The following is an 18,920-nucleotide window of genomic DNA, read 5'->3' on the forward strand; positions in this document are numbered from 1 at the left end:
AGTAGTTACTGTCTGTCATGGTCTAACCCAGAGCCCACCTTTTTCCATGAAAACATCTCCTGATGCCTCCAGCCCACAACTTAAGCATACACTAATGCTTTGGGTTATTTGTCTTAAATCGTGCCCCACCTATTTCACAGATGGCAGTGTGGTCTCCCAGGCAGACAACCAGCCTTGAGGGTTATTCATTGCACTCCACCAGCGCCCTGCTCCACCGTAACCACGGGGTAGCTCGGCAAGCTCTCGCAGTCCAATGATTCCCAGACGGGTTCTGGGTGGGCCGCATCAGACTTTCCCGCAGGAGCCAAGTCTGACTTAGTCCACACAGAAATGTCGCGTGGTGGGGGTTGTTGTTTATTTGGCTTTGGTGGAATCACAACGCTCAGAACGGGTGCAGCCTCGCAGGTCTGAGAGAAGACAGGTGCACCGTGCTGGTCAGCTTGGGCATGAGCAGGGGGAGTGGTGTCCCGAGGGCCTCCCTCGCGAGGCAGAAATCTCGGGAGGGGCACTGGCCTTCCAGGCTGTGCAGTCGGGGTGCCCTTCAGGCACATCAGACCACGTGTGGGTCCTGGTCCCAGCTGCTGGCTCATCCGTGGGACTGGAAGGATCCAAGCCAGGGGCCAGGGGACGTCCCAGACCCGACCCCGCGATCAAGGGGAGGTGCAGACTGCTGAGGCCATTAATGCGGAGAGGTCGCCTCCTGGAGCCGGAGTCACAAACACCATGTCAGTACAGCCAGGGTTGGGGGGACGGTCACAGACGGCGGGAGGAAGGTGCTGCGGAGCTCGGCGGGTGGCCCCAGGGTCAAGTCTCATGGTCCAGGGCCAGCAGAGTCATCCTATTCCACGTGACCTTTGCTGACGGGACGTTCGCGCCACCGCACAGCCACCTTGGCGCGCCACACGGTCAAGAAGCGGCTGTAGCAGGCTCCGCGCGTGGCCGCGACTGCCCGGGGTGCCCAGGCCCTTGCTGCCCCGCCCACACCGGGCCCGGCCTAGGCCCCGCCCCTCCAAGGCCCCGCCCCGCCAAGACACCTCCCCGCCAGGACCCCGCCCCGCCAAGGCACCGCCCCCGAGGCGGCCGGAGGGGGGCGGGCCGCGCCCCCACGTGCTCCTACGTAGGGACGTCCCGCCGAGCGGGCAGAACGCTGGCAGAGCACCTACCTGCCGGCGCTTCTCGCGGCGGGCGGCGGCAGGCATGGCTACGGCGGCGGCGGCGGCTCGTGGGGCTGGTGCAAGGGCGGTGGCGGCCCTGCGGAGCGGCTGCCGGACTGCGGCTCGGGGGCGGTCGCGCGCGGGCCCCGCACGGTCCTTATGCACAGCACCTGGGACCGCCCCGGACATGAAGCGCTACCTTTGGGAGCGCTACCGGGAGGCGAAGAGGAGCACGGCAGGTGAGTGAGGCTGCGCCCTGTCGCACCCTCGGTACGTGGGGAGGCCCCTCCCCGCCGGGCTGGGGCGCCAGGTCCCGTCCCATATGGCCATCGGGGAAGCCGGCACCCTCGGACCCGCGTGGGTCCGCTGCTGACCTCCAGAGCCCCCCCATCGTGACCCGCGGTTGTCCCCAACCACGGGCGACATCGCCTCTGCAGTGCGATTTCCGGGAAACGCGGAAAAATGCGCCTCCAGAAACTTTACAACTCTTGCCTTTCTCCTATCGGGAAAGCCGTTTTATAAATTCCTGGGATTTTTAGCCAGAAATCTGCATCGGAAGCGCTTTGGGCTCTCCTGGGGGTTCCACGGACATCACTTGGGAGACGGTCACCCCCAGGCACCGTTCGGTATTGTTATTAATAAACAACAATAATAGTAACCGCCGGAGTCCGGCAGGCGGCGGGTTACCGTGGATTCCGCTGCTGGGCAGGTGGCAGTGTCCGGAGGCTGATTTATTTTCCTTCTTTGTTTTAGGGGATGGGGTAGGATTTGCTGCTCTTGAAATTGGAGGGGTTCGGTTGGGAGTGTTCTGAGTTATCTACTAACCTCAGCGAGGAGGTGATTCCAGGGAGTGACCACTTAGTGGTCAGATGAACATAAAATGAGCTTGGTTTGATTGTTGGTTAGGGAAACAGGGAGGGACGCAAAGAGGACCCAGTAAATACTAATGTCAGACACATAAATTGTCTCCCTGAATTCTTCCCCATACCTAGGAAGGAAGTGCCACATGCCCATCTTAGAGATGAGACAGGCCAGACTCAAGTTTAAGAAGCCTGGCCAAGGTCACACTTAGACCTCGGGTCTGTCTCAGCCCCTAACCCATTGTCCTGTTTCCTGCACTGCCTTGCAGTAGCAGCTGACCGTTTGGGAACTGGTGTAAAGGGCCAGTGATAGTCCATTGGTGCTGCTTTTTTCAGGGAAGATTTAGAATAGAAATTTTTATACTGATATATTTTTTTGGGGGGTGGTGGTGGTAGAGGTGGCATGGAGAGATAGGGAGAGAATATTTGGTGGAGAGAACATTTGGTAGAATCACATTTTACAGACAAGGTTTGCTGCTGCAGGTTGTGAGACTCTGGGAACATCACAGAGCTCCAGTTTACTCATCTGTAAAATGGGAATGGATGCTGGTGATACCAACATCATAGGGTTGTGGTGAGGAATGAGCGAGTCCATCCATCAAAGGTGTTTAGAGCAGTGCCTGGCAAAGGAGACAGTTGAAGGGTTGGGTGATAAAGATCAGCTTCAGGCCGGAGTTGGCCTTTGGTGTGGGATAATCCCAGGGGGATTTTGGAGTAGGACAGCTTGAGGGAGATTTTGAGATTTGTTAGCTCTGTGACTTTGGTGGCAAGTTACTCTTCTCTGACCTGAGTTTTCCAACTGTAATGTGGGGATAAAGTGAGGATTTTTAGTGTGGGTTCAGCATCCAGCAGATGCTCAGGAGACAGTAGCTATTGCGGCTGGTTATTAAATAAAGACACGCTTAGTAACGGTGGAGGTGAGTTAGTTAGCAGTAGGGTCTAGGTCTCCTTTAGCTTAGGGCAGTGCCACATGTGGTGCTGAACAAGCCACCTAATCTCTTTAGTCTTCTTTCTGTAGAGTGAAGCCACTGAACTAAATAATATGGGAGCCTTTTCAAGTGTTACGGGTCTGAGAATCAGTATGCCGGGGTGCCCCATCCTGTCTCCACGCCCCCAGCACATGCCCACGTAGTCCCTGTTTCACCCCTGAGAACTCAGGGACTTTTTTCCTTCACCCTATCTGGGGCTGCACCACCCCTGCCCTCCTTTAGCTGAAGTCTGTACACATGCCCAACTTGCATTCATTCACCAAGCATTTATTAAGCACGTACCAGTGGGCTTAAAAGCTGTTGATTCACAGATGGACGCATGTGAGAGGGAGGGGCCCACAGTGGCTGAGCGCCTGTCCAGGCCAAGCAAGAGGGACCCGAGTTGCACGGATGGGGAGGCTGGTAAACAGATAAGTGACAGTCCAGCTTGGGGAAGATAAATAACGGTCCCAGGGGATGCAGGAAATGCTTGACACTGTGTTCGTAGGAGTGAGGGCTCAGAAGTACTGATGCTCATAAAAAAATATACAGGTTTTCTTCGTTTACTAGAGGACAAAAGAATTTTGTTTTCTCCCTTCCTGATTATTGCTTTCTGGTGTTTGATCTCTTGCCTTAATCTAAACAATCCCTTCAGGTGTCTTCTCTTTGAAGAGGTTCCCAGAATGAAGCCTGCTCAGGAAAGAGATGATTTTTACTCTTTGTTTTACCCTTTCTCTCCCACCCTCTTTTTTTGTTTTTTTTTTCAAAATTTTAAAAAGTTTTTTTAAATAAACTGTATTTTTTAGATCAGTTTTAGATTTACAGGAAAATTGCATGTTTCTCTAAACCCCATATGCAGTTTTTCCTCTCTCATGACTATGGGACTGTGATATTGAGATTTATAATCAGAAATACTGCAGAGAGCTCCTAAAACCCTTGGAATTTCCTAAGTACAGTACAGAGATGATAAAGGTGTCTTTTGTTATTTTAATTAGGTGACTTTCGGAATACCTCAGGGCAGCCACAGGGTGGGGCCTGGATGCCAGGGAACCCAGCCCTGTGATTAGAGAGTTGGCACTTCGTGTCTTCTGACCCGCACCCCTCGGGGAGGGGAGAGGGGCTGGAGATTGAATCGATTGCCGATGGCCAATGATTTAATCTTTCCCTGTGTAATGAAGATTCCGTAAATGACTCCATAAAAACCCAGAAGGATGGGGTTCTGAGGGCTTCTGTGTTGGTGAACACGTGGAGATTGATTTGGGGAGAGTGGTACACCCAGAGAGGGCATGGAAATTCCTTGCCCTGTCCATGTACTGTGCCCTCTGCATCTCTTCCATGTGGCTCTTCCTGAGTTGTATCCTTTTATAGTAAACCAGTGATCTAGAAAGTAAAATGTTTCCCTGAGTTCTGTGAGCCACTCTAGTAAATTAATTGACCCCGTGGAGGGGGGTCAGTGGAACCTCCAGTCTGTAGCCGGTCTGTCAGAGGCACAGGTGACCAGCTGGACTTGGAACTGAAGTTGGGCAGGGGGCAGTCTTGTGGGACTGAGCCTGTAGCCTGTAGGATCTGATGTTCTCCCCAGGAGGTGTCAGAAGTGAGTTGTGTTGTAGGACACCCTGCTGTGTCGAAGAATTGGTGGCCTGGGGAGAAAACTCACATCGGAATTGGGTGCTGAACCCTTTAGGTACATTTGTCCCAGTTAACCAATATTGATACATTGTTGGTATGTATCAGTATTAACCAAAGTCCATATTTAATTCAGAATTCCTTAGTGTTTAACCTAGTGTCCTTTTCTACTCCAAGGTCCCATCCAGAATAGCACACTGCATTTAGTTATCATGTCTCCTTGGGCTTCTCTTGGCTGTGACAGTGTCTTAGAGTTTCCCTATTTACCATGACCTGGACAGTTTTTTCCTTTTTTAAAACAATTCTTTTTTTAATTTTTATTTATTTTTGGCTGTGTTGGGTCTTTGTTGCTGCATGTGGGCTTTCTATAGTTGCGGCGAGCGGGAGCTACTCTTCGTTGTGGTGCGCAGGCTTCTCATCACGGTGGCTTCTCGTTGCAGAGCACAGGCTCTAGGTGCTCGGGCTTCAGTAGTTGTGGCACGCAGGCTCAGTAGTTGTGGCTTGAAGGCTCTAGAACGCAGCCTCAGTAGTTGTGGTGCATGGGCTTAGTTGCTCTGCGGCATGTGGGATCTTCCTGGACCAGGGCCCAAACCCATGTCCCCTGCACTAGCAGGCAGATTCTCAACCACGGCACCACCAGGGAAGCCCACCTTGACAGTTTTGAGGCGTACTGCTCACATACTACGTAGAATGTCCCTCACTTGGAATTTGTTCCTTTTTTTTTTTAACTTGAGATTTCATGTAATATTTATGTATCTGGTGATAGCATCCAGGGATTCCTGATAGAAGCAAATGCAAACTCCTCCTGGATGAATAGACCTTCAACCTAGCCCCAAAGGGAGTGCAAAGACATTGGTAGACCTGTGAGTAAATCTAAACATACATTGCCAATATAGAAATCAGTCTGAAAGAGAGCAGGAGAGGAGGTAAGAGAAACTGAGAAAAAGCAGGAAATATCATGAAGGATGATGGTGGAAATAATCCCAAATATATCGGTGATCATGATAAACTCAGATTAAAAGATCGTCAGATCAGATATAAGAAACACAGTCTAGCTAGGTGCTGTTTAAAGAGATACACCCCGAAACAAAGATGTAGAAAAGGTTGAAGTTAACAGAATGGGAGAAGGCGTCTCGGGCAAATGCAAACCAAAGAAAACCAGCAAGTATGAGTATCAGACAAGTACCGAAATGGCATTGAAAGGAAATAATGTTTACTATGGGAAGAGTTGCAAATTACAGTCCACGGACCAAATCTAGCCTCTAGTTAGGTTTTATCGGAACACAGCCACACTCATTCGTTTCCATGTATATATTTTTTGGCTCCTTTTGTGCTATGATGTCAGAGTTGAGCAGGTGCAGTAGAGACTGTATGGCTCGCACAGCCCACAGTGTTTACTAACTGGGCCTTCAGTAGAGGGTGTATGTTGACTTCTGAACTTAAGCTGTGCTTATATATCAGTCAACATGGATGAGTCTCACGAAAGCAAGACTGAGTGGAAAAAAGCAAGTTGCAGACATATGCTAATTGTAAAATATTTGAAAACACAAAACATACTGTAGATCACTTGTAGGGATACACATGCATGTGGTCAAAGTCTAAAGAAATGCAGGAAGAATGTTATACACCCAAATCAGGGTAGTGGTTACCCCCGCCCCCTGCAGGAGGAGAATGCAGGTGACATCTTAGAGGGTTTAGTTCCTAAGCTGCATGGTGGGGCTGTGGGTGTTGTTTGTATTATTTTTATTCCTTTCTGTGTATCTTAGAACAGTAGTCTGACACATTCTTTAGAAATCTTTTGTTTAGGTGTGTGATATTGATGATCCATGGCTATAGGAAAAAATAGCAAAAGGGCTTAAGGGAGAAACATGCCACATAATAATTTTCACGTAGGAGAGAAGTTCCTAAAATGGAGAACCAGAGGGGCCTCTAGAGGTCATGGAGTCCAGTCCTCTGCTTGGAGAAGGAATCCCTTTTCCATAGCCCTTGCTAGTGGCCACCTGGCATCTGTTTGAGTTTGCCATGTGATCACAAGGCTGCCAGTTTTTATTTTGGATGGCCTGAGTCACAGAGTAGGTAATTCCAAGAAGATGGTGATGGTGTGTCATCCCAGCTCTCCCCTTTGACTTCATTATTTTTGGAAGCTCGCTTTTACACTCACTCGTGTTTGTTGATATCCCTTGTTGGTACTTGGTCCTGACCACAGGAGGCCACATGTGGTTCTGCTGGTTCAAAGTGGAGGGAAGCAGTGCATGGCATATGGAAGGCACTGATATTTATTCTTCTCTATTTCCTCTATGCTTTGATGAAAAATTGTGATAGTTTTGCCTAGTATTTGATCTTTTGATATGACTAAATTTTCTAAGATTTTCCCTTGAAACAAATGTACTTTTCTTTTGAACAGTTGTTTGTTTTTTATTAAATGACTTAAGATTAGGGTGTCATTAAACCATTACTGTATATAATTTTGTTTCAAGTGCAGTTGCATATAATTTTATGTTTGGAACTTTAGGAAGCCTGATGGATTTCTATGCAGCAGTCAGAATTACAGATATTACAAAGTAGTAAGATATAAGTTTAACTTTTAGTGGGAGTAGTATAAATGTCATGTGTATTATTAATTATTTGGATGACTAATTCTATTTGTCATAGATTGCTTTTCCCTGGAGATGGTGCAAAATATCTAAAGTCTGGGAAAAATGAAAGCTTCTTCTTTTTTTTTTTTTTTTTTGCGATACGCGGGCCTCTCACTGCTGTGGCCTCTCCCGTTGTGGAGCACAGGCTCCGGACGCGCAGGCTCAGCGGCCATGGCTCACGGGCCCAGCCGCTGCCGCGGCATGTGGGATCTTCCCGGACCGGGGCACGAACCCATGTCCCCTGCATTGGCAGGCGGACTCCCAACCACTGCGCCACCAGGGAAGCCCCTGAAAGCTTCTTTTGAGATGAATAAACGCAGTAGAATGACTTCCGCCCAGCCCGGTGTTAAGTTCCTCTTGTCTCCAACTGTCAGAGCGATATTTCTTGGTCTTCCCCACTGCCTGCCTTTGCTTTATTATTATTATTTTTTAATAATCCCTGTACAAGCCTCTGAACAGTGTCTGGCACATAGTGGGTGCTTATTGAAAAAATTCCTGAGGGTTTAGTAAGTGGGAAAATCAATTTACAAACATATTACACACTGTATGATTCCCATTTATATAAAGTTCTAGAAAATGCAAAAGAATCTGACTGAAAGAAGAACAGCAGTTGCCTGGGGATGGGTGGGGATCGAGGGACTGAGGGAGAGGTGGGATTCAAAAAAAGGTGTGAGGAAATGTTTGGAGACACTAGATGTACTCTTATCATCTTTATTTTGATGATGGCTTTGTAGGTGTGTATGTATGTCGAACCTCATCAAACTGTATGCTCTGTGTGCAACTTGTTATGTATCATTTGTGCCTCATTAAAGCTATATAGTAAAGACAGAGAAATGAGGGAAGGACTCTGGTTTATCCTGGCTTGAGGTGGGACCCCGGAAGTGGCCCAGTGCAAGTCAGGTGTTCTAGTCTGGACAGCTGTGGCTGGAGGGGTGGGGCAGTGTCCTGGAAGAGCCCAGAATGTGTGTGTTCAGAGATGGGGAAGGGCCATTGCTTATCTGAGGGTTGGGGCGTGCTGGGCAGGGAACGCCATAGATGTTCACCTTCGTGGAGAAAAGGACAGGATGCCTTAGATACTTGGTTTCATCTTGGCATCTTTCATTGGGTTGTTGCAGAAGTAAAAGTGGGTAACAGCTGAACGGGTTTTGGAGATACTGGGGAAAACAGTTTCTGGCTAAAAATAGTTGCTTTTATTTTATTAAAAAATTCTTTTTAATTGAAGTAGAGTTGTTTTACAATGTTATGTTAATTTCTGCCGTACAGCAAAGCAATTCAATTATCTGTCTATATATCCATATCTCTCTCTATATACACACACACACACACACACACATTGTTTTTTTCAACATTCTTTTCCATCATGGTTAATTACAGGATAATGACTATGGTTCCCTGTGCTGTACAGTAGGACCTTGTTGCTCATCCATTCTATGTATAGTTGCTTACATCTGCTCACCCCAGCCTCCCACTCCATCTCTCCCCCACCCCTCTCCCTCCTTGGCAACCAGAGGTCTGTTCTCTATCTGTGTGAGTCTGTTTCATAGATAAGTTCATGTGTGTCATATCTTAGGTTCCTCATATAGGTGGTATCATATGAGTGGTATTTATCTTTGACTCGCTTCACTTAGTATGATCACCTCTAGTTGCATCATGTTGCTGCTGACGACATTATTTCATTCCTTTTTATGGCTGAGTAGTATTTCCTTGTATATATGTACCACATCTTTATCCTTCATCTCTTGATGGACCTTTAGGTTTTTTTCATGTCTTGGCTATTGTAAATAGTGCTGCAGTGAACATTGGGGTGCATGTATCTGTTTGAATTATGGTTTTCTCCTGATATATGCCTAAGAGTGGGATTGCTGGGTCATATGGTAATTCTATTTTTAGTTTTTTAAGGAACCTCTGTACTGTTCTGCATAGTGGCTGCACCAATTTACATTCCCACCAACAGCGTAGGAGGGTTCCCTTCTCTCCACACCCTCTCCAGCATTTATTATTTGTAGACTTTTTGATGATGGCCATTCTGACTGATGTAAGGTGGTACCTCGTTGTAATTTTGATTTGCATTTCTCTGATACTTAGTGACGTTGAGCATCTTTTTGTGTGCCTATTGGCCATCTGTATAAAAAGAGCTGTCTTAAAATCTGTAAGGTCTGATAGTAGTATGCTCTTATGAATTGTCTGATCCCAAGTCACACTTGCTCCTCAGTTTTCTTTCCCTGACTGTAACTAATTATCAGCAGAAAGAGTATTACGTGGACATAATCATATCCAATAACATTTGTTTGCACGAAACAACAGTCTAAATATACATGTGAAACTTGTGTTGTGGTCAGACTGTTCCCTAACATATCAGTTGCGCCAAAACAGATTCACATTTTTCAGAGAATGTGAAATTTGTCAGTGGCAGAACTGACTGGCCTTTGCCCAAGTGTTACTTCACAGAAGGAAGTTGTAACGTGGTGAAGTTCGCTAAGAGAGAAATCGCCTATAGCGGGGTTTGTCTTTTTCTTGTTATTTTTTAATTGACAGTTATAGATGAGAAGTTTAAGGTTTAAAATTTGGCTGTGGAATCTTGAGTTCACTTGTGGAAACAGTCGGGGAGATGTAAATACTGCTTCACCTTAGATACGAGTCCCTACACTTTTATTTTTCATGTACTTTCAGTCTATATGTATACTTTTTTAAAAAAAATTATTTTATTTTTGGCTGCATTGGGTCTTCGTTGCTGCATGGGCTGTCTCTGGTTGCAGCGAGCTGGGGCTACTCTTTGTTGAGGTGTGTGGGCTTCTCATTGCGGTGGCTTCTCTTGTTGCAGAGCACGGGCTGTAGGCATGCGGGCTTCAGTAGTTGTGGCACAGGGCTCAGTAGTTATGGCTCACGGGCTCTAGAGTGCAGGCTCAGTAGTTGTGGCACATGGGCTTAGTTGCTCCATGGCATGTGGGATCTTCCCGGACCAGGGCTTTAACCCATGTCCCGTGCCTTGGCAGGCGGATTCTTAACCACTGCTCCACCAGGGAAGCCCCTATATGTATACTTCTAAAAGAAATCTTGAACCTTGTTTTCAATCTACATGTGACCTTTAAAAAGAGAATTTGAATCTGTGTTAAGTGAATATGGACTAATTCATAAAGTATTTTGAATCTTAATATTCATGAAATATAGGAGTGTTATGAAATATAAGCAGAAGTTAAGATTTGATCGAATTATGGAAAATAAATATTTGAAATCTGCTCTAACTTTTGTTGATGTAGGAACGTAGAAATATGTCACGAGCTAAGAAATGTGACCTTGAGCTGGTAACCTTGTCTCATCTTCATTTTTCTCCTGTAAAGTGGGGATAATAACTAGTGTCTCATGCTAAGTGGGGTCCATTCACATTGCTTCATATGGCGCCTGGCACATTGCAGAGGCACATAATATTAGCCACTAGGATAACTTGTTGGTCCATTGAGAACTGGGAAGATTCAAAGAAAGCTTTGTGGTAGTATAGTCATTCCTAGGACCCCGAGGACACCAAAATCCACGGGTGCTCAAGTCCCTTATATAAAATGGCATAGTATTTGCTTAGAATCTAAGCATATCCTCCCATATACATTAAATCATCTCTAGATTACTTGTAATACTTAATAAATGTAAATGCTGTGTGAATAGTTGTAAGTACAGTGTAAAGGCTGTGTAAATAGTTGCTGGCATGTGGGAAAGTTTTACTTTTTGGAACTTTCTGGAAAAAAAATTTTGGGGGGGAATGTTTTCATTCTGCAGTTGGTTGAATTCGTGAATGTGGAACCCAAGGATATGGAGGGCTGACTGTAAACGGGGCAAAAAGGAGGCTTTTCTTCTGTTTTTTTTTTTTTTTTTTTTTTTTGCGGTACGCGGGCCTCTCACTGTTGTGGCCTCCCGCTGCGGAGCACAGGGTCTGGACGCGCAGGCTCAGCGGCCACGGCTCACGGGCCCAGCCGCTCCGCGGCACGTGGGATCCTCCCGGACCGGGACACGAACCCGCGTCCCCTGCATTGGCAGGCGGACTCTCAACCACTGCGCCACCAGGGAAGCCCTCTTCTGTTTTTTGAAGCTCTAAAATTCTCTGGGAAAAAGGTTTTTTTCCCATTTTTCTCTTCTTCCTTTTCTTCTTCAGGGGCTTCATATCTTTATATTCTTTTTCTAGGAGAACAGCTTGATGTCTACGGCATATTCCAAAAAGAAAAAGTCTAATTAATTAAAGAAAAACGACATCTTAATGTCTCTGGGACTGTGGCTTTTCCATTACCAAAAAATTGAACTTCAGTGATTTTCAAGTGCATTTCAGCTTTTCTGTTTGAACATTTTCCTGTTAACATGTTTGGTTCCTGAGTTCAGATATCTGAGATGTGTATGTTTGGGCCTCCAAATGGAGCATGTTTTCCCCCAGGTTTTGCTTTTTAATATAACTGCAGTGAATTCTTTGGGTATAAATCTTTATCTGCATCTCTTGGTACTTATTGCCACCTGCTTTCTGGAAAGTTCGAACTGATTTATACTCTTATTAAACAGCAAGGAGTGAGGCTGCCCATTCCCAGCACCAGCACCCACTCTATGTTCTATCATTAAAAACAAAAAGGGTAGAAACCCCACCCCCCAAAGAAAACTGCATACAAATAACAGCAACGAAGACACCACTGTAGTCTCATTGGACAAAAATGGTGTTTTTTTCTTCCCAAGTGACACAAGCTTATAATAGAAAAAAGTGTAACTGAAATAAAAACAGTAAAACCATTGATAATCCCACCTTTCAGAGAGAGCTACTCTTAACTGTCTAATTGTCTTGTTTTTTTAAAAATGAATTTATTTATTTATTTGCTTTTGGCTGCATTGGGTCTTTGTTGCTGCATGCGGGCTTTTCTCTAGTTGCGGCGAGCGGGGGCTACTCTTCGTTGTGGTGCGTGGGCTTCTCATCGCGGTGGCTTCTCTCGTTGCGGAGCATGGGGTCTAGGCGTGTGGGCTGCAGTAGCTGTGGCACGCGGGCTCAGTAGTTGTGGCTCGTGGGCTCTAAAGCACAGGCTCAGTAATTGTGGTGCACGGGCTTAGTTGCTCCATGGCTTGTGGGATCTTCCCGGACCAGGGATAGAACCCATTTTCCCCTGCATTGGCAGGTGGATTCTTAACCACTGTGCAACCAGGGAAGTCCCTGTCTAATTGTTTTAGTTTGATTTTTTAAAAAATAATTGGAATGGTTGAACGTTTATTAGCCATTTAATTTCCTTCCTTGTGAGATATAGTCTTTATCTTTTTGTTTATTGGGTTTGTATGGCTTTTTCTGTTTTTTTTTTGCGGTATGCAGGCCTCTCACTGTTGTGTCCCCTCCCGTTGCGGAGCACAGGCTCCGTACGCGCAGGCTCAGCGGCCATGGCTCACGGGCCCAGCTGCTCCACAGCATGTGGGATCTTCCCGGACCGGGGCACGAACCCGTGTCCCCCGCATCGGCAGGCAGACTCTCAACCACTGCGCCACCAGGGAAGCCCCGGCTTTTTCTTTTTTTACATTAAGGATATTTGTCTTTGCTGTTTATCTTTTAATTTTGTCTAATATAATCCTTCGCCCCCAAATTTGTGATACTTTTTGATACACAGATGTTTAAAATTTTTATATTGTAAATCTGTTGATATTCTTCTGTTTTGATTTATTCTATTGCTTTTACATTTGGAAAGTTATGTTCTATCCTGAGATGAAGTAAATAGTAGTCTATATTTTCCCACCTTTTTAATATTTAGAAGTAAAGCTGAACTCTTTGATTCACATGGTGTTTGTTTTGCAGCATAGTTTGAAGGAACATCTCACTTGACACCCTTTCCATATAGCTAAGCAGTGTTTAGTTAGAGAGATAGACTATTCCAGGGGAATTTTATTCATCAGTATTCAATTACAGTATATTCTGGAGAACACAGAGTCGTAGATTGCCCACCTTGTTGAAAATAGGGCATATGAAGGAGGATTTAAGATTGGGAAGACAGACTGAAGTCTACGTGGGGACTGCCTTTGATGCCATGTTAAAAGTTGAAATTTGTAGGCAGTGAGAATTTTGAGTGACTGAATATCCTTGAAATGAACTTTTAGTGAGGAGTCCTTCAGCTGCAAGCAATAAAAATAAAAAAGCCTGAGTCAAACTGATTTAATTTAAGCAAAAAATTGAAAAGATATTTTATGGGCTTGTGCAGTTGAAAAATCCAGAGGTAGTACCAGCTTCAAGCTTGCCTTGATCCAAGTTCAGTTGATGTCGTTGGGTGGCTCCTTTCCGTCTCTTGACCTTGCCCTCCTCCCCACTGGCCTCTTTTTTAGGTTGCTAGAGGTGGTCCCTCATATCTCCAGATTTATATCCTCTTAGGTCCATGTTTGGAAGAAACGAAGGTCTCTTTCTTGAAATTCCCTTATAAATCCAGAAATTTCCTTGATTGGCCTCATTGGTTCTCTGTGGCTACAGGGGACATATGAGGATAATTGGCTGGAGGTGCCTGCCCCAAATGAATCGTGTTGGTGAGGGAATTCAGGGGTTCTCTTTGGCCAGGTTTGGGTCACATGATCTCCTCCCAGAGTCAGGAGTAGAACCTCCCCAGGACCACATAGTCTGAATGTTAGGGAGGGACAGTTTCCCAGAGCAGTTGAGCATACTGGAGAAACAGAAGGTGTGTCAGTCAGGTTAGGCTAGCTTATGCTGCAGTGACAAGCGACACCAAAAATCTCAGTGGTTTAGGATTAGCAGCTATAACCACAGTTTATTTCTCACTCCTGCAGTTTCCTGGGGCCTCAGGCACTTCTCCAGGGCAGTTGCCCTCAATGTGGTGGCCTAGCCTTCCAGTCTTCTCCATCTTGTGGTGTCTCCATAGCACATGTGTCCATGATTGGATACAGCAGGGGAGGGAGTGTGCTCTGGTCTGGAAGTGACTCGTGTCACTTCTGCCCACAATCTGTTGGCCAGAGCTGGCCAGAGTGGGACTGGGGGTGGTTAGGGGTGAAGCGGGGGTTGTAATCTTCCCCATGTGCCTGGAAGGAGAGAATGTGAGTCAGCACGAGGTGACCCAGCCACACTGGGTAGCACACACGCCCAGGGCCCACAGTCACTGCCTACCACAGGCTCCCTCGAGGACCTCAGTTGGTCTGACTCATCCCTTATGCCTCTCCTCCTGACTCTCTGACCTGTTCCTGGGACGGTGCTGAGAGTAGGGCGTGTATCCCTTTAGAGCTTCCCAGTGTGGTGTCCCCAAGGGCCGAGGGACAGTCATGTTGCCTTTCTGAGGACATTAGGAGTATTCCTTGACATGACTCAGGCCATGGATTTCTACTCGGCACTGTCCCCGCACACTGCTCCATTAGTCTGGGGGCCTTTATTAAGGGAGAGTCATTGTGCATTTCTGAACATTACAGGGAACACAGTACTTACCAAAATTGTATTTCCCAAACTCAGATCTTTACATGGTTTAAAAATCTTTCCTTGAATAGGTGGAAAAATGTCTGACTTCTATACCTAAGTTCTGATTTCATTCATACTCAGAAGTAAAGATAAAGTTAAGGCAAGGAAGGAATTCTTCTGTGGTGACCTTACAAAAACAAAAACAAACTCACCGAAAAACCAACGTAACAGAAAATGGTGTAGTGGCTATGGAAAACAGTATGGTGGGTCCTCAAAAAATTAAAAATCAGGGGCTTCCCTGGTGGCGCAGTGGTTGAGAGTCTACCTGCCGATGCAGGGGACACGGGTTCGTGCCCCGGTCCGGGAAGATCCCACATGCCGCGGAGCAGCTGGGCCCGTGAGCCATGGCTGCTGAGCCTGCGCGTCCGGAGCCTGTGCTCCGCAACGGGAGAGGCCACAACAGTGAGAGGCCCATGTACCACAAAAAAAAAAAAAAAAAAAAAAAAAAATTAAAAATCAGGTTACTATATGATCTAGCAAGTCCACTTCTGGGTATATACCCTGAAGAAGTGAAAGCAGGGGCTCAAAGAGGTATCTGTCCATCCACGTGCATAGCAGTTTTATTCACAATAGCCAACAGGTGAGAGCAACCGAAGTGTCCATGTGTCATCACAGATGAATGGATAAACAAAATGTGGACATACATACAGTGGAATGTTCTTTAGCCTTTAGAAGGAGTGAACTTCTGACACGTGCTCCAACATGAATGAATCTTGAAGATGCTAAGCTAAATAAAATGAGCCACTCACAAAAGACAAACACTGTATGATTCTCCTTATACGAGGTACCTAGAGGAGTCACATTCCTAGAGACAGAACATAGAAGGTGGTTGCCAGGGCCTGGGGGAGGAGGAATGGGGAGCTGGTGTTTAATGGAATGGGTGTGGAGTTGCACTTTCGCAAGATGTTAGGAGTTCTGAAGCTGGACGGTGGGGATGGTCGTACAGCAGTGTGAATCACCTTGATACCCCTGCACCGCACACTTAAAATGGTTAAGATGGTAAATTTTGTGTTATGCGTGTTTTACCACAATAAAAATAAGCAAGCACAGAACCCCAGGAAGCTTACAGATGTTTCCTGTAAGGGGTCCACTGCGTGTCCTAGTGCTCTGTGGGATGAGCAGGTAACCGGAAGCTGGTGCGAGTGCAGGGGGCGCCCAGTCTGCCGCCTGATCCCAGGAAAGGCGCTCACCTCCCAGCTCAGGGTGGCCGCCTTGGAACCCAGCTCTGGTCAGAGCTCTGGGCAGAGCGGCAGAGCTGTCTCTCCATGTCTTTGTCCTCGTTGTGTAATCTTGCTGTCATCATCCGTTAGGAGCAAAAGGAATTCGCTCTCTAAATTGGTACCCACTCTTGTGTCTGCTTTGGGGAAGTACATAACTGACTTGTCAAGGGCCCTTCTGTTTATACTTGGAGTCCTCAGCTTAGACAGACCATACTTCCCTGCATGGTTGGCGTTCTTTCCTTTTGCCTTGTAATGACTCGCGTTTATCCTTAGCACTTTTTTGAAGTGATTGCGTGGGATGTTGAGATCCTTTTAAGCTGCTGGTGTTCCTTGTGTTTATTTCGAGTGATGACAAATTAAACATGCAAGCTTTCCAGTGATGATGTTCATGTGATTGATACACCTTGAGCTTTCCCTCCAGTGGGCAGTACACTCCTGGGCAGCTTCTGGAGATGTGCTGACTGTCAGTACCATGTTCCAGCACAGTCGTGTTTCTTGAGGGCTTCACAACTTCTTCTCAGGTAGCAGAAAGGGACGTAGACTTCACTGTCAGCACCTTTCTAAATAGAAACTTCTAAGGTCACCAGGCCATGAGAACTTCCTTGGAAAGGTCATTTGTGAAAGAAGAGCTTTTGGTCACTCTGTAAGCGATCCTGCTTCACTTCGTACAGACAATGCCATGTGGTCCTATTCGGAAAATGACATCCTCTTCGGTGGCCTGTTGATGATGTAAGGCCAGATGGTCTTCAGTGTTGGATGCCGAAGAGCTTAGGACCACTGGCTTCTCCCTTCCTGAGGACTAGTTCTTGTGAACTGTCTGCCTTCAAGTTTCTTGAAATGTTACTGTCTTTCTTATCCTCAGATGGATCTTAGTTGCAAAAAAAAAAAAAAAAAAAAGCCCAAGGTTACCATCTCATTGATTTTGACAAAGGAAACTAAGAAGAAATGGAATTGTTGGTGAATCTTGGCTGTTTGGATTTTCAGTAGACTTGGTCATATCTAGGTTGTCAGTGGGAGAGAAACTTGGCATCTTACCTGGTGACCATGAATAGGCTTCAGGGGTCAACCTTCCTGAAGTTTTCCACAGAATTTTATTTGTGTTTTTCTGTGGGGAGAGGATTCTGTGGCTTCTGTTAGGTTCTCAAAGGGATCCAAGCCTCACAGCTATAAGGAGCCTTCTGAAAGCCTCAGAATACGTCTTTGTGGCTGGCACGGTGCCCCGATTGGAGTTGCCACCTTGTGAAAGCAGTACTTTTTGGGTATTTCACGTGGCCCCTGAGAAGTGGATAATGTGAGAAAGAAGAGAGCAGAAGGGAAGGAGGAAGCATTGTAGACTCTATGGTAAGCACTGAAATGAGGAAGGATTGACTCCATTTTATTGAGAAAATAAGTGCCCCCGTCTCAAATGCTTGTTGATTCCCATAGTCCTGGAGAAGAGCGTTAAGAGCGCAGATTCTGAAGCCAGACTTACCAGGTTCAAATCCCAGCTCTGCTGTTTAGTGGTTGTGTGTCCTTCAGCAAATTGTATAATTTGTGTGCTTCTAGTGTCCGCATACATCACGTGGGGATAGTAGAGCCTTCGCCTCGTGAGGTTGTCGTAAGGATTAAATGAGGTGATAGAAAGCGCTTCTGAGCATATAGTACGTGGTAAGTGCTTAATAAATATTAGCTCTTACGACAGAGCCAGGAGGTGGCCCTTAGTAACGTGAAGAGTAGTAAAATACAGATAGCTCAATTTTAGTAGTAAGATGTGGGCAGTTCACTTTTCGTGTGCGTGCGTTACAGGACGTTTTGTACCTATCTCCAGGAAGTCACCTGCCTTCAGTATTTGTTTACTGATGAGTCGTTTCAGGTACATTTTGGGGCACAAACATCATAAAAGGTGAGAGAATGCTGTTACATATCCTCTTAGCAAAATGGGACGGTCTTTGTTCTTGCTGCAAAATGTTGCACGATGAGATTCTTTGTGTTAAGTGACTACCTGTGAAATGACTGGTTGAGAATATTGTACTTCCTTTTTGTCTTTAGAAATATATTGTGCAATCTCTGTCATTACCTGACTTTAGAGAGCTGCCTTCTACCTCTTAGCATTCATCTTCTGACTCATCTAATAATTGTGAAATGTCTTCTGTCAGTTTTATGCTGGAAAATAGAAAATTATGAATTCTCAACTGTGTTCCATGAAAGCTAAAGAAATGACTGCAGAGATGGTATCTTCAGACTTCTTTGATATACCTTCCTGAAAATGATGTGATAGTTCGGGCAGGGCAATGAGGAAGCTGAAGGATGACATTGTAGCGATGGTTTGTTTCACTATTGCAACATCTTGGGCAATCTCCTGTCATATCCTGCTTGCTTTATTTAGTCTTTTTTTAAAATCATAGGTGAGAATAATTGCTAGATAATGATGAAATAATGCCTACAATGATAAAATAGCAAAATGTTTCAAGATGTTGGAAACTAAGATCACTGACCTCCCATATTGCATCTTAGATTTTTAAAAGGATCCAGTGGGCTCATGGAAGTTGTAAGGTAGGATGAGTTTTTGGAAAACCTCCAAGAAAGAATAAAAATCATGAAAATAGCAATCCTCACAAATAGTCAGAACTGCTCAAAAAAGAAGCTCAAAACTAACATAGGATCCAGGGGACCCTGATGGTATCCTGGGGATAATCACATTTCTAACAAACCATCTGAAGGAAATCATCTGAAAGGCAAAGATGAACATCTGAAGGTACTTAATGCTTTTTTTTTTCTTTTTTAAACAGGAAAAATACCTAAGTGTGTAACATAGAGTAAAAGGTTGATGTGGCACAGTATACCAGAATCTTATATAATGGGTTTTTAAAAAAAATTAGTTTATTTATTTATTTTTGGCGGTGTCGGGTCTTCGTTGCTGCCCATGGGCTTTCTCTAGTTGCGGCGAGCGGGGGCTACTCTTCGTTGCGGTGCGCGGGCTTCTCTTTGCGGTGGCTTCTCTTGTGGAACACGGGCTCTAGGCGTGCGGGC

General features: G+C 45.8%; 1 protein-coding gene across 1 annotated transcript in view; it reads left to right on the plus strand.

Moving 5' to 3' along the window:
* Nucleotides 1–1,197: 1,197 nt before the first annotated feature.
* NT5DC3 (5'-nucleotidase domain containing 3) overlaps nucleotides 1,198–18,920 on the plus strand; it is a 51,433-nt gene continuing 33,710 nt past the window's right edge. The window contains exon 1 of the mRNA XM_065887447.1: nucleotides 1,198–1,393. Coding sequence (XP_065743519.1) covers nucleotides 1,198–1,393 — 196 coding nt within the window. The remainder of the gene's footprint in view (nucleotides 1,394–18,920) is intronic.

The sequence above is a fragment of the Phocoena phocoena genome, chromosome 11 (genome assembly GCF_963924675.1).
Source record: "Phocoena phocoena chromosome 11, mPhoPho1.1, whole genome shotgun sequence".
Taxonomy (NCBI): Eukaryota; Metazoa; Chordata; class Mammalia; order Artiodactyla; family Phocoenidae; genus Phocoena; species Phocoena phocoena.